The sequence below is a fragment of the Rutilus rutilus genome, assembly GCF_951802725.1.
Source record: "Rutilus rutilus genome assembly, chromosome: 9".
Classification (NCBI taxonomy): domain Eukaryota; kingdom Metazoa; phylum Chordata; class Actinopteri; order Cypriniformes; family Leuciscidae; genus Rutilus; species Rutilus rutilus.
This window is the reverse complement of record NC_140223.1, coordinates 36,934,385-36,957,051: the sequence shown is the minus strand read 5'-3', so window position 1 is coordinate 36,957,051 and position 22,667 is coordinate 36,934,385. Positions and strand designations below refer to the sequence as shown.

Below are 22,667 nucleotides of genomic sequence, written 5' to 3'. Positions count from 1 at the left end.
CCACAGGGAAGCCAGCGGAGGAAGAGGCCACAGGGAAGCCGGCAGAGGGAAGTGACCACAGTGAAGCTGGCAGAGGAAGAGACCACAGGGAAGCCGGCGGAGGAAGAGACCACAGGGAAGCCGGCGGAGGAAGAGACCACAGGGAAGCCGGCAGAGGAAGAGACCACAGGGAAGCCGGCAGAGGAAGAGACCACAGGGAAGCCGGTAGAGGAAGAGACCACAGGGAAGCTGGCAGAGGAAGAGACCACAGGGAGGCTGGCAGAGGAAGAGACCACAGGGAAGCTGGCAGAGGAAGACACCACAGGGAAGCTGGCAGAGGGAAGAGACTACAGGGAAGCTGGCAGAGGAAGAGACCACAGGGAAGCTGGCAGAGGAAGATACCACAGGGAAGCTGGCAGAGGGAAGAGACCACAGGGAAGCTGGCAGAGGAAGAGACCACAGGGAAGCCAGTGGAGGAAGAGACCACTGGGAAGCTGGCAGAGGAAGAGACCACAGGGAAGCCGGCGGAGGAAGAGACCACAGGGAAGCCGGCAGAGGAAGAGACCACAGGGAAGCCAGTGGAGGAAGAGACCACAGGGAAGCCGGCAGAGGGAAGAGACCACAGGGAAGCTGGCAGAGGAAGAGACCACAGGGAAGCTGGCAGAGGAAGAGACCACAGGGAAGCCGGCGGAGGAAGAGACCACAGGGAAGCTGGCAGAGGAAGATACCACAGGGAAGCTGGCAGAGGGAAGAGACCACAGGGAAGCTGGCAGAGGAAGAGACCACAGGGAAGCCAGTGGAGGAAGAGACCACTGGGAAGCTGGCAGAGGAAGAGACCACAGGGAAGCCGGCGGAGGAAGAGACCACAGGGAAGCCAGTGGAGGAAGAGACCACAGGGAAGCCGGCAGAGGGAAGAGACCACAGGGAAGCTGGCAGAGGAAGAGACCACAGGGAAGCCAGTGGAGGAAGAGACCACAGGGAAGCCAACAGAGGAAGAGACCACAGGGAAGCCAGTGGAGGAAGAGACCACAGGGAAGCCAACAGAGGAAGAGACCACAGGGAAGCCAACAGAGGAAGAGAAGAACACTGGCAGAGGAGCCACTGGAGGAAGCCTCAGCAGAACTGGTGAAATGGGATGCTCTGACAGAGCTGAAGGGATGACAAACCATAGCATAGCCCTAAGAGGGTCAAACTAGGGCGAAGCCTGAAGCCTTCACAAATGATCAAGAGCTGAGATGGATTTATGTCCACAAACATAGTAAATACAAAATAAAACCTTGCCACTGTGAAATGTTCTTCGCAAGTCTGATAACTGATAAGATAACTGATAAGAATGTAAATGTGTACCTTGAAATGTAAGTCGCTTTGGATAAAAGCGTCTGCCAAATCCATACATGTAAATGTAAATGTAAATGTAAGTCGTGCTTTCAAAGCTGATCTGCTTGATCATCCACATTTTCAGAATCTGACTCTGGCCTGAACTGATACGATAAAAAACCAACAGCATTATTAACTGTTTATTTTTACAATTGGTTTGGAAGCCTTGGAAGCTGAAGCTCACGATTATGGTAAAGGGCTGTTACATTTCCGACACATGCTTTGAGGTGCTTGAGCGAGTGTTATTTGATTTCATGTGTGATTTCGGTAACTTACAGAGATGCAGATATGAGTTGCGTGTCATTTGAATATTTGAAGTCCAGTCACTGTCTTGCTCCAGTCAGTTTTATTGTCTGCACAGAACTCAAATGCTCAACTCTTTACTCCGGTGTAAAAGCTGTTCTTGATTAACATTTGATGGATAAACTCATCCCTCGATAGGACTCTTGTCGTGTCAGATGTGATGAAACTTTCTAGATTTATGGACACCGTCATATTTCATATTACTTCAGTCACTGTTGCTATAGTTACTGGTGATAGACCAACCCTATAGACACAAATCCCGCTTCCCGCTTAATTGAAACTGTTATCCCTAGATCTAGAGTTTGTGTTATATTATATTGGACAGGCCAGTAGCAGTAGATCACTTAAACTTTTATTTATTATCTTTACAATCTGGCCACATACTTAAATAAAGAAATGATAATAATTTACATTAAGGAGAGAGATATAAAACACCCACTAAGCAGTGTCAGTCTTCCGAAGTAAATCATTATCTCTCTTCTGTCTGTCTGTGTGCTGTAGTTGAGTAAAAAGCAGAAGTATGTGGAGCGGGTGGAGCGGTTGCAGCAGGCACTAGCACAACTCCAAGTGGCATGTGAGAAACGCGAGCAGCTGGAACGACGTCTGCGTACGCGCCTGGAGAGAGAACTGGAGTCATTGCGAACACAACAGGTCCGTGAATTGAACTGAAACTTCTTCAACTGAAAATTACAGTACAATGATTGAAACAAGTATTGTATAAATCTCTATATTAATAAAGATGACTTGACTTGACTGGAAATAAAAATTATAAAAAAAAAGAAAAAAAAAAAGCCCATCTTCCTCCAGCAATGCAATGAATTTACACATGCTAACTACATAGGGTGTCCAGGCCGTGTTCACTGAAGTAATTAAATAGTTATTTTTTTCAGTATTAGTAAGGCAAGGTACAGAGAATTAAGATTTTTAAGGAATTACAGGGATTACAATGTTTGGGATAATGTGGTCAGCTGCTCCACATGAACTCCACCTCTGTATTTCTGCTTGGTTTGGGTCACTTATGGCATACATTTTGGAAAGAAATGTGCACCACCCATTTCACCAGATTTGTAGCAAGAAGCGAGAAACCTGTTTACAGTTAATGATTTTTCACCAAAATAAAAGCTGGATGATTTTACTCTTGAAAAAGAAGAAATTAAGAGATAGATATTAGTATTGCAATTTCTACAGTTGTACTGTAAATACAACATTGTGCAACAATTGTTGGACACACTGTTACAACTCTGCGCCTGCTTTTGGATTAGACCTTGTATATATTTTGAACCTGCCTTTTCAGTCTTCTTCTTCATCTGGTGACATATATATATAAATATTTAATAAAAAATAAATAACTATAACTATAACTATATATATATATATATATATATATATATATATATATATATATACAGTATATATATATATATATAGATAGATAGATAGATAGATAGATAGATAGATATAGTTATTTATTTTTTAAGGAACACTTAATACTAATGCAATTAATATCAAGTAAAAGTTGTCAAGTAAAAGCACTTAAAGCATGTCAAGTGTTACCAAATGCTGTTTTGTTACCATGGGAAATAAGGTTTTCAAAAGACAAATTGCTGGCAAGCATAACACTCAGGTCTTTCACTACCTTCGAGCAAATATTTTAAATATATATTTACATGCAGTACATACTGTACGTATTTTGAAAGATATAAGATAATTCTGTAGTTTACTAATTCAGTGGTTGTCCTAAAAGAGGTTTAACGACTGGCAGCTTGATAGGTTCTTAGGACATGTTCTTGAGATAGGGTGAGGTAATAATATTGAGGAGAGTTTCAGCAGCTACAGGGCTACATTCCACTTTCACTTTTTGTGCCCTAACTTCCCAACATCTCGTTGACTCGGTTATATGTTGTTACTTACATTGCACAGAATGAACACTACCGGCACAAAGCTGTGCAATAGGGTTGAATTGGAATTGCCTTTGATCACTTGGAACCCGCTATGGAGCTGATTTATTATTTATGTTTTATTAGTTATATATTATTCATGTTTTTCCTTATGAATTTGTTGAAATTTGTAATTTTCTCATCTTTCTTTCTTCTGTTGAACACAAAGGAAGAGATTGTAAAAAATGTTGGTAATCAATCAGTTGACGGTAGCCATTGACTTCAATAGTAGGGGAAAAAAAATACTTTGGAAGTCAGTGGCTGACGTCAACTGTTTGGTTACCAACATTTTTTTAAATCTCTTCCTTTGTGTTCAACAGAAGAAAGAAACTCATACCGGTTTGGAACAACTTGAGGGTGAGTAAATGATGACAAAATAAAAAAATTTGGGTGAACTATCCCTTTAACAGCGACATGTTTAGGTTGGTGTAGATCTGTTTATGTAATAGTAACATTCACATGCCCAATCACATTATCTGTTTACCACGGAAGGGAGTTGTCAAGAACAGACCTAAATGTTAGAGAGTAATTATCCAAGCCCAACATTACTCATAACCACTGTCTGTGTGTTTGTGTGTGTGTGTGTGTAGCGCGCTGGTGTAGGCGTTCCCCTCTCTGTGCGTGAGTCCAGTGCTCCTGCACTACTGGATCTGCTAAGGGAGAGAGAAGAAAGGATTCTGGGATTGGAGGCTGATATGACATGCTGGGAGCAGAAGTACTTCGAAGAGAGTGCAATGAGACACTTCGCCATGGAGGCCGCAGCTACAGCCTCAGCACAGAGGTCAATACACACACACACACACACACATTTACCCAGCTTTCTATATAAAGACATAGTAAATTAAATTTTTATTTGCACCTTTACAATAAATCATGCCTTCATGTTTACGCTTGTAGTTCGGTTTGGTCCGAACCAAAATTTAAACATGTTTGTTCCAAAGTTTTAGTTTGGTCCAGACCAAAAAAAAAACCCATTTAGTCATGGTCCGCTTAGTGTTCACCTTGTCATTTTAACACCAAACCTACAGATACCGAACCTAAAGGCATAGGGATATGGTTACAACCTGATTGGTCGGCTTTTATTACATATATTTTGCAATAAAACTGACCGAACATCCAAAACAATGCTGTGTGCCGGGGTAAATGCGCTCGTTGTGTGTAGCTACATATGATGGTATTTTGACCAGCTGAGAACTCGTGAAGAGCTTATAAAATGTGTAAAGGAGCAGCAGGAATCCCTCCGTCACACACACACACAAAGATCTGATGCCTGAACCGAACTATGATACATCATGACTCTGCTTGAGCATTTTGTCTTTTTTAGAGTCGCATCTTGTAACATATCCTGTTTTTGGTTGGTTAACATGTCTTTGGTCCATGTTGCATTCATATTTCAGTTGAACCGCACCAGAGTTTGTTTGGAAGTGGATCGAGACCCATCTTTTCAGCGGTCTTGGTCCATTTGTTGGTCACACTTATTCAAATGAACCGCACTAGCAGAGCAATCGCACCACGGTTCGCTTTAATCAAACCAAACCTGACAAATGTGAACACATTCTTAAAGCCCTCCGTGAGAAAGCCAAAGGTGACCAAATCACTATTAGAAAACCTGAGGGCTCTTTGCTCTTTCTTTGCATAATGCTCTCATCATCATATATCCAGTTTTCAGTGTGTTTCATATAGTTACTTGTACAGTCTATTCTTGACTTATAATTCAACACTGAAAACAGATGCATGTTGTTTAACACAATCATCTGACAACATCCGGCTTTCTTTGGCATGTGCCACTAAGACTTGTAAAATGTGCTACTGGTTAGTAATAAGTGAAGCTGGTAATGCTGTTTGTGGAGTTGTTTAATCCTCCTCTGCTGAGATCTTCACAGATTTAATGTCTTCTTTTCTCTTCAGTTGATTTCATCTAAGGCTGTGGCTGAAGTCAGTTGTAGTTCTTGAATCAACTTGAATCAATCAATTCTTCTAATCATGCTCCATTCAGGTTAAATGATTGTGAAATAATGATTATGTTAAAACACATCCAACACCATCAGATCACTTTTTCTCGTTGTTCATCTGGCTGTTATAACTCAGGTACAGCAGCCAAACAAATTCTAAAGTAAATGATTTAAGGGTCAAGAGCCCAACTAAAACAAACACTGATCACCATGATGGTGACTTAAAATTACAGTTTTCTCCTTCAGTGATTCTGCTTGTTAACATCAGGTGTCTTCAATGTTGGCAATAAAAAAATAAAAAGTTTACAAAATTTATTTTGTAAATTTTACTCATTTTAAATGGTTAACTTTTAAGGAATTAATTTGATGAATTATTACTCAATTCTAATTTGTTAAATTTAATTAATAATATTGCTTGTAATCTGTTGCCACAATTTTATTGATTAGATATAGCGTGAATAAATGAATATTTTTACAGTGTAATTGTGACACAAAATCCTAAATAAAAATAAAAAAATAAAAAAAGTGTGGAGCAACTGACCTTGTCTACGTCTTCTGAGATGTCGTCACTCTAGACTGCTATGACTTTCAAGTGACACAACTAAATCTAGTGTATGACTATGATAATGATCAAAATCTGTCTTATTTTTTATTTTAACCCAATATGGTTATGGCTAATCTAAAGCGAGGTTTCTGTCAAACAGATGGCATCCAATTCATGAGCAGTAATCGTTTAATTTACAATTAGTGACTAATGAAAATGAGCTAATGTTTGTAAAACTTTAGTAAACATTTAACTTCCATTTTCTTTTCATTGTCTAAGTTGACATCAATTTTTTTTCTAGGCAAGGTATGTTTTTAGTGTTTGGTAGTTCATGGAAGAGACAGCGTTTATATGATAAAATTCCTAAGTGATGTTATTTATGAGAAATGTGATATCTCATCATGGTAGTAGTTGCTTCCTGACATGGATCCCAGTTAGTCAGACACTACTGAGCCAAGATAAGAGCACACCATAGGATGAATGGAGACTGTCTCCCTTCAACAGGTCAGGTCTACCCCAAAATTTGGACAATTATCTATAAAGCCGATGCTATTCTGTGGACACCATTTGAACAACCAGCCATTCATTGACGATAACCTACTATGTATTGTTACGAGCCCCCTTTCTAAGATCTAGGTGCAGTTAAGGAGGGTAACAAAAATGACAGAGAGAGAGTGAGAGAACTCCCGTCTCCAGGTCCCAGGGCAGGCACAAAGCACAGCGACACCAGATTTCAAAGTAAAAAGATATAACAAGTTTTGCATAAATAATCAGTTGGAAATAAACAAATAAGACTTCAGGAGGGGAAACGGCCAAAATAAAAAAAATAAAATCTTCTGACTTTGAGGGGAGTACTTTCTAAACTTTCAAAAGTAAAATTCAAAATGAACAACAAAATTCTCTCTATTGAAACACAGAGCCCAGGTCTACCACAATCACACAGCTCCTTAGTGTCCACTCACAATGAAACGTAACCGTAATAAGCAGGGAGGGGTCCAGAGTGTCCAAATATAAACCCCAAATAATTTTTGGTAATCTCCAAAAGACATCATTTAGCAGACGGAAATTTCAGTCTTTCAAAATCCATGCTTCCCTTTAGCCAGCACTTTTAAATTTGATTGGGTGACGGATGCTCTGGGTACCAGTAAACATTTAACTATGGCTGCTGGTCTCTATTTTAACATTCTGAATGATAGAATATCCAGTAACTACTGTAGGGCAAGATGCACCAGTGTTTGTGCGTCAAGTGCTTCAACAAACAAGACTTTTTAGGATGCTCCTATGTTTTCTCTCTAATGAGGAAGCATCAGTTAGAATGCTGTAGTACATAATATCTTGTGTCCATCAACTACAAATCAGTCATCAATGTTACTGTCACCATCCATGTGTTCTGTTAGCTTTTTTGACTTTATTATAAATACAGACTATTACAAACGTTTGATCTTTTTCGGTACGGTTCTGCTCTTAAGTTTACAGACCACTGGCAGAATATTCAAAGATGTTAATCATTTTAACAAAATAAGTGGGATCATAAAAATTGCATGTTATTTTTTTTATTTATTACACTTCTGAATAAACTGTTTCACACAATAATGTTTACGAATAGTCCACAAGACAAAAATTGTCACTCTGATTTATCCATGTATGCTCCAGTCCAGTTTTGTTTGATCCAGTACAGTACATTCCATTAAAAATCTTTATTTTGTAGTTAATGTATTTGGTAGATACATATTCTGGTAGATTCATGTTCACAGCAATGTTCTCATGCCCCTCTCTTGCACGTGCTCAATCTCACTCTGTGACCAAGTCCTCGTTCTAGTGAAATAATGAAATGAAACGCACTGTTTCTGTACACATGCAGGAGAAAGTTGAATTTTTTTATTACTTTGTTTTGTTATCCATTCCAAACAGCCATGAAACTCTCTAATCATGTTTTGGTAGATTCTTGGTGTTGTATTCTTAAAAGTAGATAGAGGTCGCCCTTGTACTGTTATTGGCAAAATAAAGAGAGACAGATATGACATAATTGAGGGATGTCTGACTAGAAACTTAGCATAGGAATTAGGAACTAGCGCATGATTCATATAGCTTAATATATTTTATACATTTATGTACTTAATACATTTTGTTACAAGAATTGTGTCTTGTTTTCCATTAAAAATGTTAAAAAACCCTAATAGAATGAATGAATCAAATTACTTATTATGGCTTGTTTTGAGAGAAAATTTCTTTCAAATAATGTTTTTTCACTTTGTCACTTAGTTACTCATCCATACATTTCATTTTAAACCCATTTAACACTCAGCTTATAAACCAATATATTACTAAATATCAGTAGTCATTTTTTGAGCTCCTAACTCCACCGGTAGACCCAGCCTAAACCTAACCACTTATCAACATGTGAATGTGTTTGTGATTTTAGTGTTACGGCAGATGGAGAGGATAAAACAATCATGCTCAAAAATAGTATAATGTAATAAAATAATTGTTGCTGTTCAAATTATAGGCTACATAAATGTTTCAGGGATATATCCGACTCCAAACACAGAGCTGTAAGTAAAAGTGCAGGAGGTTATTGGAGATTTAGCAGGTAAGCAAATGCAAGATAGACAGTTCAGTGAGAAGATGTTTGCTGATTAACTTAGTTCTTTTATCTTTACCAGGACAGCGGAAGATCCACACACACAGAGGAGCAGGTGAGATTTTGACACACACAGATACCGGTGAGTATACAGGTAAGTAGTTAAATTCACTGGAGTTAGCTTGGAGCAAACGGAAGCAAAACCAGGAGATCACTGGAGTCTTACTAGCCAAACACCAAGGGGAGTAATCAATCAATCAATCAATCAAATTTATTTCAGGAATACATGGCCTCTCTGCCCATAGTTCCACAAAGTCACAATAGCATGACAGATGCTCTTTTCTTCATTTCATATACAATGCCAATCTCCACGCATGCTTCGACTCACAAACCTGTGACATATCAATACAAACATTACCAACAAGTGTGAGATCACCCAAATATTTCTTACGCAGATCCATGTCTTAAGAAATATTTGTTAAGATGTACAAGATTGTTACAAGAAATGCTTCTCATCTTCAATCACAGAAGTATTAGTTAGATTACAATAATTACAGATTCTTTCTATCATTGGTATATTACTCCATCTACTTGTTTCTATAGCTAAACAGTGCCCTGAGCATCTGAACAAGAACAGAGATCGTACCAGCTGTATGTTATGTATAGATGCAATGTAGCTCTCCTGTACCACCAAGGACTTGCATTGTGAATATATATATTCAACTTCTTATTTTCTAAAACTGATGTGTACCATGCATTTTGTGCTTTTTCTCTCAATCATTAATTCAGAATAGATGTGAATGTTCTTATATCACCTACACTTTGAGCCTCCTAGGGAACCATAGAAATACAATAGAACTCGAATGCCGGAAACCCATGTTTTCTACCTACTTCATCTAACTGAAAAAGCATATAATAACATTTTCTTGGATACTGATAATTAGACATGGACACTAATTTTATCCAATATATGATACACCTTTTCATATAGGTAGTAGACAATGCAAATCTACCCAGATCGCCCAAAACAGCTTGCTCACACCTGTACTGATACACAGGAGTTTTTAACAGAAGGATAACTGAACATTCTCAGGACACTCCACTGGCTCAAAGCCCCACATCTCAGATCCATAATACAATATGGGTGCAACCATGTGGTCAAATAAATACAACGCTTGGTTACAGCTACTTTTATGCTTACGAACGAACCTTAAAGGAACACTCCACCGTTTTTTGAAATAGGGCTTATTCACCTTCTTTCCCACATTTAGATAGGTGGGCAAATGCATTTTTGTCTCAGTGCATGCGTTGTTTTAGTTTGACAGGGTCGGCTCTAGCTTAGCTTAGCACAATGAATGGAATCCTTTGTTGCCAGCTAGCATGTCCTGAGTAAAAGTGATAAAAAAAAAACCCAAAAAACCACCTAATTAGTTCTTGTGGCATGATTTCCTAGGCAGATATTGACTTGGGACTATATTAGGGCGAAGCACAGGCGAAGCACTGCTACTTGGGCGCAGAGATATCATGCAACACATGAAATCCCACGACGTCCATCAACATACCGGCGTGAATAGTACTGTAGCTGGCTATTTTTCCTACAGTACATGAATGGCGATGAACATGGCTAATTTTGTGAGAGACGAAGAGGGTGACTTCTCAGACAGTCAAGAGCCAGAGCCAGAACCATACCTGAGTTTTCAGAAGATGAGCTTCGTGCTTTGGAAATAGAATGACAGGAGGAGGAGGTTGTGATCGCTCAACAGCCTGAGGACTTGAGGATGAGAGCCAACACGAATTCACATTCACATATTATACCACATATTCACATTTCATGTGTTGCGTGATATCTCTGCGCCCAAGTAGCAGTGCTTCGCCTAAGCAGCAGTGCTTCGTCTGTGCTTCCCCCTAATATAGTCCCAAGTCAATATCTGCCTAGGAAATCGTCTAGTGTTAATCTGGATCGCTATTTGTACCTGTTGTGAATACGCAGGCCACAAGATATAATTAGGTGTTTTTTTTTGTTTTTTTTTAATCACTTTTACTCAGGCCATGCTAGCTGGCAACAAAGGATTCCATTCATTGTGCTAAGCTAAGCTAGCGCCGACCCTGTCAAACTAAAACAACGCATGCACTGAGACAAAAATGCATTTGCCCACCTATCTAAATGTGGGAAAGAAGGTGAATAAGCCCTATTTCAAAAAACGGTGGAGTGTTCCTTTAATAAAGAAAGCATTGCCTTCTTACCTTGGTTTGCTAAGTGTTGTTGAGTTTTCCACCATGACAATTTTGGTGTAAACCACATACACAGATATTTATAAGCATTAACCACTTCAATCTGCTCACCTGCAAAATACAATTTTTCATTCTTATTTAAAAAGCCCCCTCTTCGAAAAACAATAACTTTTGTTTTACTCAAATTCAGTCTCATACCGTAATGGTTACAGAATATACGTCACCATCCATAAATTTTCCAACTCTTCCATTTACAAAGTGTATATTTAAAGTACGACACATATCCAAAAGACAGTGACCAAAAGTATTGACAACCTTATCTTTTGATTTTCTATTCCATTCAAAATAATCATTAGTGTAATATCTACATGCTATATATTCGGAATCATCACACTCAATGTAGTCACATTCATTGCCAGTTCTAGCATTAAAATCTTCTGTAAAAATGTATTGTACATCTTCTCCTACTTGATCTAGCACGCTTAAAATGTCATTGTCCAGAGAATTGATGCCATTTTTCTCTTCTCTATATGAACAATGTTATGACCAAATAATCCACTCTCTTTGTCAGAGTATAAAAATATACAGTCAGTTGCTTGTTTACAGATTCAAGAAAAATGTTTCACAATAGAATCATACCTCCAATGTTACTTCCAAAAGCTGCCACACACTAATGCATGAGACAAAAACCTGTGTAACCAGCCAATAAGTGACAGAACTCAGACTCATCTTCTGACCACACTTCAGTCAAACAGATGATAGATTTCTCCCGCAAGGTATCCATTAACTCACTGTTATTGACTTTCGTCTTTAACTCTTGAACATTCCATGAGATCATAGTAAATTCATCTGGGCCGAGGCCGTCATCTCCTACCTTGCACGAGTGTAAAATGTGTCTTCATTATTCAGTCCAATTTCAACCACAGACTCTGTCTCGGTGTCATAAGTGAAAACTCTACCTAGGTGCGTAAAGCAGGTAAGAAGTCTGTTTCCAATAGTTGTAGGCCAGACACTGCTTCCCAATTCAAAGGCCGATTGCATCACAGCGGCGTGATGAAGGCTGTCCCAATTCAAAGGCTCCTTCAAATGCGTCTTTCCCAGAGCAATGAAGGAAACAACAGATGGATCCTTCCCAGCCTTGATTACCCCAGAATTCACTTTTAATATTGGGTTTCAACTTACTCAAATATCTAATGATATAAAAACTTTAAAGCAGTTCAAATTATTATCCATATCTCACTAAGAAGTGATTTTATATAGTTTATACTCTTTATCTAATTTCTGTATCTGTGTTGTGTTTTCAGAGACACGACTATGATCCAGCATTCCCGCAGTGGCAGTTACAGTGACAGCTCGCTGTGGCTGCATGAGGACGACAACAGAAGCCAGAGCAGTCGGCACTGTCAGGACATGGAACAAAGGTGAATGCTATAACATAATGCTCATATAAATGTAACGGAGGCCAGCTGGTAGTTGCTATGTGAGTAAACCTCACTCCTCTGATCTCAATAGGCGCTCTAGCGACAGACGCTAGAGGCTGCAGTCTTTAGCCTCCTTTTTAGAGCGCCTGACTCTCACGCCGGAGACCCGGGTTCGAGGCCTGCACAGAGCAGGGCGAGTAGGACCTGGGTGGAGGGGTTACATTGGTGCCGTGACCTGGATGGGAGTGAGGTTTAGGGGGGTGAGTGTAACGGAGGCCAGCTGGGAGTTGCTGTGCGAGTAAACCTCACTCCTCTGATCTCAATAGGCTAGAGGCTGCAGTCTTTAGCCTCCTTTTTAGAGCGCCTGACTCTCACGCCGGAGACCCGGGTTCGAGGCCTGCACAGAGCAGGGCGAGTAGGACCTGGGTGGAGGGGTTACATTGGTGCTGTGACCCGGATGGGAGTGAGGTTTAGGGGGGTGAGTGTAACGGAGGCCAGCTGGTAGTTGCTGTGCGAGTAAACCTCACTCCTCTGATCTCAATAGGCGCTCTAGCGACAGACGCTAGAGGCTGCAGTCTTTAGCCTCCTTTTTAGAGCGCCTGACTCTCACGCCGGAGACCCGGGTTCGAGGCCTGCACAGAGCAGGGCGAGTAGGACCTGGGTGGAGGGGTTACATTGGTGCCGTGACCTGGATGGGAGTGAGGTTTAGGGGGGTGAGTGTAACGGAGGCCAGCTGGGAGTTGCTGTGCGAGTAAACCTCACTCCTCTGATCTCAATAGGCGCTCTAGCGACAGACGCTAGAGGCTGCAGTCTTTAGCCTCCTTTTTAGAGCGCCTGACTCTCACGCCGGAGACCCGGGTTCGAGGCCTGCACAGAGCAGGGCGAGTAGGACCTGGGTGGAGGGGTTACATTGGTGCTGTGACCCGGATGGGAGTGAGGTTTAGGGGGGTGAGTGTAACGGAGGCCAGCTGGTAGTTGCTGTGCGAGTAAACCTCACTCCTCTGATCTCAATAGGCGCTCTAGCGACAGACGCTAGAGGCTGCAGTCTTTAGCCTCCTTTTTAGAGCGCCTGACTCTCACGCCGGAGACCCGGGTTCGAGGCCTGCACAGAGCAGGGCGAGTAGGACCTGGGTGGAGGGGTTACATTGGTGCTGTGACCCGGATGGGAGTGAGGTTTAGGGGGGTGAGTGTAACGGAGGCCAGCTGGTAGTTGCTGTGCGAGTAAACCTCACTCCTCTGATCTCAGTAGGCGCTCTAGCGACAGATGCTAGAGGCTGCAGTCTTTAGCCTCCTTGATAGAGCGCCTGACTCTCACGCCGGAGACCCGGGTTCGAGGCCTGCACAGAGCAGGGCGAGTAGGACCTGGGTGGAGGGGTTACATTGGTGCTGTGACCCGGATGGGAGTGAGGTTTAGGGGGGTGAGTGTAACGGAGGCCAGCTGGTAGTTGCTGTGCGAGTAAACCTCACTCCTCTGATCTCAGTAGGCGCTCTAGCGACAGATGCTAGAGGCTGCAGTCTTTAGCCTCCTTGATAGAGCGCCTGACTCTCACGCCGGAGACCCGGGTTCGAGGCCTGCACAGAGCAGGGCGAGTAGGACCTGGGTGGAGGGGTTACATAAATATGCTCACAGCATTAAATATGTTGCCCAGGCATGTCACTGTTTGCAGAAATCTTAAATACATTATATTTATATATTTGCCTAAAATGTAAAAATTCTATATTAAACAAAAAAACACTGAATCAGACTATTAAAATGTTGAGCAAATAATCTCATTGGCTGCAGATTGAGCGAAGGCCAATCAGCTTGTGGAATGTGTTAATAATGAGATATCATGCGTATTGCATGTAAAGGACCAATCAGAGTTTCATGACTGAACTAGATCTATAACTATAACTATATATGTATAGATGAGTACCCCTTCTCAAAGTTAACAAATTCAGCAGTTACTCTTTATGTAGACGACATACTGTTTTAGGTTCTTTAATGACGTAATGTTTAAGTCTGCTTGATCAGTAACCAAAGAAGCATGTAAAAGTTAATCAGGAAAATAACATTTTCTTATCTAAGGGATAAAATGTTGTGTTGCAAAAATGAGTATACCCTCCTGAAAGTTACACACACAAAAAAAGAACTAAAGAAAAAAATTCTGCTGCAAATTAAAGGCAATTTCTTTGGTCAACAGGGGAATATGTAGAACCAAAACATTGTTATATAGCCCCAGTGTTATATAGCCCCAAATAAGTACCCAATTACTAAGAATTAAGAATTGCTTTGTATATCACAGGATGAAGGACTTGCATGCTCAGTTGCTGGAGAAAGACGCCATGATTCAAGTTCTACAACAGCGTTCCCGTAGAGATCCCGCTCCTCTGCGTCCTGCCCGCTCTGTGCCCTCCATTTCCATAGCAAGTGGACTACACACACGCCAGACATCACAGGCCGATCACAGAGACCAGCAGAGCTGGAAAGGCAGTACAAGTGAGTATACAAGTATACACCAACACATACATTACACTCTTTTACAATCTGATTACAGTACCATGCCTCATTTTTCACAAAACATACAGTATGAGTGAATGACTGTAACTTTATCTGTGTGTTATATTACAATTTTCTAGCATCTTCTGCATATTAACCCATTTACAACAATGGCTGTATGATTTTGAGGACAGTTGAGGGACTCATACACAACAAAGCTGACATCAAAGACAAAGTCTACACTGTAAAACCCAACAAGTTAAGCTAACTCATTTAATTTGAGGACACCGATTACCTCAGTTCACCTTAAGTTTATAAAAAACCATAGTTATGAGTACTCTGAACTTATTTTAATCGAGTCAACTAAAATAAGGATATTTCTTAATACAAAATTTTACTTTACACTGCATTCAAATATCTTATATAGCTGAAACTTCCCTTTTTAATTTTAAAAACTGAAAGAAGATATACATTGCAGTCAAGAAGTTAAGTGATTAATTCAGTGACTAATTAAGTGATGATTGAGCATTAGTGATGAACACCTGCTATTAACAAGCAAAATCACTGAAGGAAAGAAAAACTGTGTCTTCAGACACAGCCTTATGAAATCAACTAAAGATAAAAGAAGATATTAAATCTCAGCAGAGGAGGATTAAACAACTCCACAAACAGCATTACCAGCTTCACTTATTACTAACCAGTTTGACTTTATTTCAGACGTCTACAGAAGTTCTTAAGAGAATTAACAGAGGTTTAGAAGTTGATGATTTATTGAGTTTCGGTTATGGTCACCATATTGGAGATTAGCGGTTGGTTTAGTTGGGCTTTTGACCATTGCACATAAGTTTTTTCTCTGGCTGCTGTAACCAATGTGTTTATAAAACACATTTGTTATGGCACAAAAGCCAAAAGAAAGTAGTTTTGACTAAAACTAATAGTATGTTTCCGGCTTAAGTACGTCAACCTTTGAATGAGATCAGTGAATAAGATCACTACATGATGACTGTCATTACCAAAAGTTAACAATCAATATCTGATCATATTTTCATGCCATAACAAATGTGCTTTGTAAACACACATATTACAGCAGCCAGAGAAACCTTTATGTGCAAGAGTCAAGGGTCAAGAGCCCAAATAAAGCATACACTGATCTCCATCATGGTGACCTTAAACTAAACTCAATAAATCATTAACTTTTAAACCTCGGTAGACATCTGACAGAAATTAAAGTCAAACTGGTTAGTAATAAGTGAAGTTGCAAATGCTGTTTGTGGAGTTGTTTAATCCTCCTCTACTGAGATCTTAAGAGATTTAATATCTTCTTTTATCTTCAATTGATTTCATAAGGCTGTGGCTGAAGACAGTAGTTCTTGTGTTTTTCTGTCCTTCAGTGATTTTGCTTGTTAACAGCAGGTGTTCATTACTAATGCTCAATCATCACTTAATTAATCACATACCTTCTTGACTGCAATGTATATCTTCTTTTAGTTTTTAAAATTAAATAAATTAAGGTAATTGTGTCCTCAAATATAATGAGTTAGCTTAACTTATAGGATTTGACTTTGTGTCATCACTTATTGTGAGTTAACAGTAACTACAAGTGTTTAAAAATCCATTTAAAGTTTGTAATTTCACTGTTTTTAGCAAGGATTTTGTTTCATTACTATTTATTTATTATATACTTATTTATCTATTATTTATTTAGTTAATTATTAAATTTTTATATATTTTTTGTACAAAACCTTCCCCCCTCAGTTTGTTAAACTGAGTTTGTTAAACTACCCAATATGTAGTTTTGTTGTGAATCATTGGTTAAGAGTTTTAAAAGTTTGTAGGTGTTTTGAGACATTGGTGTAATTAAAACGCAGTGGCACGCACAGACCTCTGCGTGGGCAAATCATGTTTTGGTTTGATTTCAACCAGAGTCTAATCTCTAGTACCAATTTTTCATGATTATAACAGTCCTTGAACTTTACAGTATGAGATCCAACACATAAAAAAATTAAAGGCAGGGTAGGTAGGATTTATTAAAAATTAAAGATCCAAATTTGTTAAAACTTTCTATATATATCAATACATAATTAAAATGTAAGAACTCTGAAAAAAAGAGTATAAAAATCAAGTGACTCTAGACCGTTTAATCTGTATTAAACACAGCTCATTATTTCGATTCGGGACGAATCAAAGGATTGGCTTAGGCGACTGTCACTCTCTCGCAACCATGGCAACCACCCTTTTGCCCACTTGCGCGCGACCGTTTGATTTGAGGAGTGCGAGAGGCACGGAACCTGATCACACCTCCGTCCAGTAGATGGCGGTATTGCACTATGTTTGCAAGCTGCCAATAAAATCTATCGAAGAAGAAGAAGAAGGCACTGAACCTAGGAATACCAAAACAATGGCAGAGAAAGAGCAATCTAAATTTACAGTACCGGCATATGCAGTTAGTGAAGGCAAACCAGGCAAAAAAATGCCCCTTCCCCTCCGCTTGTCTCAGGTAAATAATGTGTCCTCTAGCTCAGCGGTCGGAGTCGCGCGTTCATGTGTTTTGGGGGCGTGGCTTTGGAAGAAGCACAGAAATGAGGGGGTGGAGTGAATGGAAATAATGAGATGTCTTTAAAACAGTCGTGAGAGGTCTACAGACACTCGATTTTGATACTTTCTTTTTCAGAGTACTTACATTTTAATTATGTATTGATATGTACATAAAGTTTAAACAAATTTGAAAAATAAATTTTTTAGACCATTTCTACCTACCCTGCCTTTAAGTAAATAAAAAGAAATTATCAACAAGTTTTAAATCTCTTCATCGAGACGAACACAAACCGCAAAAATCAAATGGTGAAAATCTCAGTAATGGTGACGTGCTTCATGCTGCAATGCATTCTGGGTGAATCATACGAAACTCATCAGTGGCTCCCAGAATGCATTGTGCCATGAAGCATATCACCATTGTTGAGATTCATACGCTGATTCTTGATGTTTGGGTGTGTCTGAGGACAAGAGTGGTTAAACATTTTTGGTGTGTTAAAATGTTTCAAAATGCTGTATACGTGGTGTTTTAAATATGATAAACGTGCAAATTCATAAGTTAACATCATTGCTGAGTATTTTCTCCTTAAAACTGCAGTGAATCAAAGACTGTCTCAAAATCACGGTTTGAAATCTCTGGTGTTTCTGACGTCACAAACTACCTTGTAACCAATCAAGTCAATGTGTGATCGTCAGCGAGTGGATCTCTGAGCTGGTGTGAGTGAGTGGAGGCGGGGCTCATTTACATATTCATAGAACTGCGTATACTAAATGAGGAAGGGGTGTAGAGTTACATTCAAGCTATTTTAAGGCGAAAAAAGCTTCAATATGTCATTTTGGTGATCAAAGATGAGTTTTAATAGATAAAATGATTGACTACAGGGGACTTTAAACAATTAAACAGATACAAATACTGACCACCATAATGGCCAAACCAAACTATTATTTTCAATAAAACATCAACATCTAACCCTCTGTTAATTCTCAATAAGAAATTTTGTACACATGACAGATATAAAGTCAGTCTGGTTTGTAATAAGCGAAGCTGGTAATGCTGTTTGTGGAGTTGTTTAATGACGTTGGAGCCTGACGTTAAACAAATGTTTAGACGTCAACCCAATTTTCACGTTCAACCAGAATTTGACGTCTGAGTGATGTTGGAGTCTTTTAAATATTCTTTAAAATAAATGCTTGTCTTTTTATTCATCAATGAATCCTGAAAATAGTATCACAGGTTCCAAAAAATATTAAGCAGCACAACTGTTTCCAACATTGATAATAAATCAGCATATCAGAATGATTTCTAAAGGATCATGCGACACTGAAGACTGGAGTAATTATGTTGAAAATTCAGCTTTGCATCACAGAAATAAATTATATTTGAAAGTATATTAAAATAGAAAACCATTATTTTAGATTATTTTAGTTTTTTTCTGTATATTTCATCAAATAAATGCAGGCTTGATGAGCATAAGAGATTTCTTTCATAGCGTTTTTTTTTTTTTTGCTTCTATGAAAGTTGTAAGAACTAAATAAAGTACTATATCATTTGTGATGTGAAACTGTATGTGATGCTAGGGATAATTTTTTTGCTCCAGGACAGTACAGCTTATGGTGACTGTACCAGGTGTTAGGACCCAAAAAAAAGCTAACACTAAAAGCACAGGGATCAAGAGTCCCATGAGGTACCCCCATATACTGATTGGCTTCATTACTGTCTCCTCTCTACGAGTAAGCTGGTGTGTGGCTGCCGTCACATCATCCAGGTGGATGCTCCACGTTGGTGGTGGTTGAGAAGATTCCCCCCTAAAGCGCTTTGAGTACCTAGAAAAGCACTATATAAATGTAACAAATTATTATTATGATTATTAAGATTGCTACAGGGACAGCTAAAACAAACACTGCTCACCACAATGGTGACTTCAAATGAAACAAATATCAACATCTAAACCTTCATGCTACAATGCATGCTGGGAACTACCATAGTATAAAACTCATCCATGGTTTCCATGGCATCCATTGCAGCATTAATCATGTCACCGTTTTTGAGATTCATATGCTGATTCTTGATGTCTGTGTGCATCTTGCCACATTACCACAGCAGTGTTGAATCTTTTGTTATAGTTACACAGTGTGTGTAATGCAATATTTTAAATGCTCTTAAAGGGTTAATTCACCCAAAAGTGAATGTTATATCCTAATTTACTCTCAGCTCATCCTAGGTGTATATGACATTCTTTTTTCAGATGAATGCAATTGGAGTTATTTTAAAAGATAGCTTGATAATTCCAAGCTTGATAATGGGAGTTTCTGTTTTGAAGTTCTTAAAAGTGCATCCATCCATGATAAAAGTACTCCACGAGTCTCTGGGGGTTAATAAAGGCTTTCTGAAGTGAAGCGATGCGTTTGTGTAGGAAAAATATCCACATTTAAGACTTTATCATCTAAAATAACTAGCTTCCGGCAGATGGCCTACGCAAGTCGACTAGCGCCACAAGAGTAAACTCGTGATGTTTGTATGGCGTAGAGTTCGTCATTACGTTGTGCGTCGGGTCAGAGGTTAATATTCCACCGTAAATCGATGCATACGGCCATCAGTAAGAAGCTTGTTATTTTAGTTGATAAAGTTTTAAATATGTATATTTTTCTTATTTTTCTTTTCACTAACGCATCGCGACTCGTGGAGCACTTTTATCATGGATGGATGCACTTTACATTGCACATACAAGATGGTTGACTTATACATTCACTGCCATTATAAAGCTTGGAAGAGCCAGAAATGTTTAAAATAACTCAGATTGTATTCCATTATCTACTATTTGTAAAATCCTTCATTTTATCGAATGGTCACAACACTGCTGACACTTAGGCTATACAAGTTTTGAATAAGACTAATAGTATGTCTCCCACTTAATCAGATATTAAACTCTGAATAAGATAAGTGAATCAGGTCACTACATAAAGACTGTTATTACCAAAAGTTAACAATCAGCATCTGATTGTATTTTCTCTTGACTTACATACCATAACAAATACATTTTATAAACACATAAATAACAGCAACCAGAGAAACCACTATATGTGCAAAAGTCAAGTGTCAAGAGCCCAACTAAAGCAAACACTGATCTCCATCATGGTGACCTTAAACGAAACTCAATAAATCATCAACTTCTAAACCTCTGTTAATTCTCTTAAGAACTTCTGTAGACATCTGACAGAAATAAAGTCAAACTGGTTAGTAATAAGTGAAGCTGGTAATGCTGTTTGTGGAGTTGTTTAATCCTCCTCTGCTGAGATCTTCACAGATTTAATGTCTTCTTTTATCTTCAGTTTATTTCATCTAAAGGCTGTGGCTGGAAGTCAATTGTAGTTCCTGTGTTTCTCTTTCCTTCAGTGATTCTGCTTGTTAACAGCAGGTGTTCATCACTAATGCTCAATCATCACTTAATTAATCACTTAATTATACAATTATTATACAATTATCATGCTGGAATATATAAATGTTCTATAACTCATTCAGTTTGAGTTCTGTTTCAGTCATTGTGTCCACATAACGTTTGGTAATATTTGAGTGCAGTGAACTCAGTTTTATTTAGTGCATATAACTGTTAGGTTTTACAGTGTACTTCATCCAGGGAGGTTCTGATTCAAATCCATTTAACTATAATGTGTAAAGCAACAACAGTTTCAGAAGAGAAAAAGCACAGTTTCAAGTTGGTCAGTTTTATTTGTTGGACAAAGAAAAATCTCTCCATAGAAAAAATGTTGACAGATAAATGTTTGAGCCCTGTGTAAATAGGTTTATGGTATCTATTGTTTCTTTTAAAAGATATATTCATAACAAGGTCTTGGTGTAAATTGACCTTTAGTGACCTTTAATTACCTTGTGTGTACTGTACTGAATTTTCATAAAGAATTTACTTCTCAAACATTGATGAAATACAATTTTTAGGTATGCCGGTGAGTAGTGAATGATAATGATAATATAACCAAATAATATTTTACAATGCTTCAACATACTTTCTTCTAAAACACCTAAAATGCTTAATCCACAGTTACCACAGTTGCTTAATCACAAATATCAGTGGACACCATGCAGTGTAAAAAGGTGAAAATGAGAATAAATATACAAATATGCATTACTTCAGTCGTTAAGAGCACACTCACCATGTAGGGACCAACAATCTAAACACTATATAACGTATTGTAAAGCTGCTTTGAAACAATCTGTATTGTAAAAAGCGCTATATAAATAAATGCGACTGCTATATCACTACAATGTGACCTGTGTTGCTAGAGGTTTCACCAAATAGTTTGTTGTTCTTGTTTGCAGATGTATTCCGAGGAATGGACCAAGTAGAGCACATCCTTCCCCCTCTGCCCTCTCTTTCAGCCTCTTCATCTCTCCCTGCCTCCTCTCTTTCCTCTCTTTCTCCATCATTCTCCTCTCTACCTTCCTCTTTTCTTCCCTTCTTGGCCTCTGCAGGTTCAAACACATCATTAACAACCTCATCCTCTTGTGTTCCCCGCTCCTCACTCCCTCCCTCTTCCTCTTCCACGTTACCCTTGCCCTCATCTGTCTCTCTTCTGCCTCCTTTATCATTATCTCTCCCTTCCACTCCTCTCCTGTCCCTTCATTCTAAATCAGTCAGCAGAGACAGCAGCTCTCAAACAGGACAGAGTCCAAAGACATTTAGCGTTGGAACCTCCACAAGGCAAGAGAAGAGAGGTGAGAGCCAGAAAGTATTTTAAGTAACAATGTAGCTTCTACATTCTTCGGCCACTTTATTAGGTACACCTGTTCAACTGCTCATTAACGCAAATATCTAATCAGCCAATTATATGGCAGCAGCTTGCATTGCATGTTCAAGACGATCTGCTAAAGTTCAAAACTGAGCATCAGAATGGGGAAGAAAGGGGATTTAAGGGACTTGAACGTGGCATGGTTGTTGGTCTGGGTATTTCAGAAACTGCTGATCTGCTGGGATTTTCACACACAACCATCTCTAGGGTTTATAGAGAATGATCCAAAAAAGAGAAAATCCAGTGAGCGACAGTTCTGTGGGAGAAAATGCCTTGGAAAATGGAGAGGAGAATGACCAGACTGGTTAAGCTGATAGAAAGACTTACAGTAACTCAAATAAGACACCCGTCTGCAGAAGAGCATCTCTGAACACTCAACACATCAAACCTTGAAGCAGCAGAAGAAACACACCGGTGAAACTCCTGTCAGCTGAGAACAACAAACTGAGGCTACAATTCACCAAAACTGGACTGTAGAAGATTGTAAAAACGTTGCCTGGTCTGATGAGTCTGGATTTCTGCTGCAA

General features: G+C 39.1%; 1 protein-coding gene across 2 annotated transcripts in view; it reads left to right on the top strand.

Annotated features, from left to right (window-relative positions):
* amotl1 (angiomotin like 1) overlaps positions 1–22,667 on the top strand; it is a 36,488-nt gene that overhangs the window by 10,384 nt on the left and 3,437 nt on the right. For both annotated transcript variants that reach the window (XM_084418431.1, XM_084418430.1), the window contains exons 7-11: positions 2,161–2,310; positions 4,187–4,377; positions 12,210–12,326; positions 14,612–14,805; positions 21,671–22,066. In XM_084418431.1, the coding sequence (XP_084274557.1) occupies positions 2,161–2,310; positions 4,187–4,377; positions 12,210–12,326; positions 14,612–14,805; positions 21,671–22,066 (1,048 nt within the window). The remainder of the gene's footprint in view (positions 1–2,160; positions 2,311–4,186; positions 4,378–12,209; positions 12,327–14,611; positions 14,806–21,670; positions 22,067–22,667) is intronic.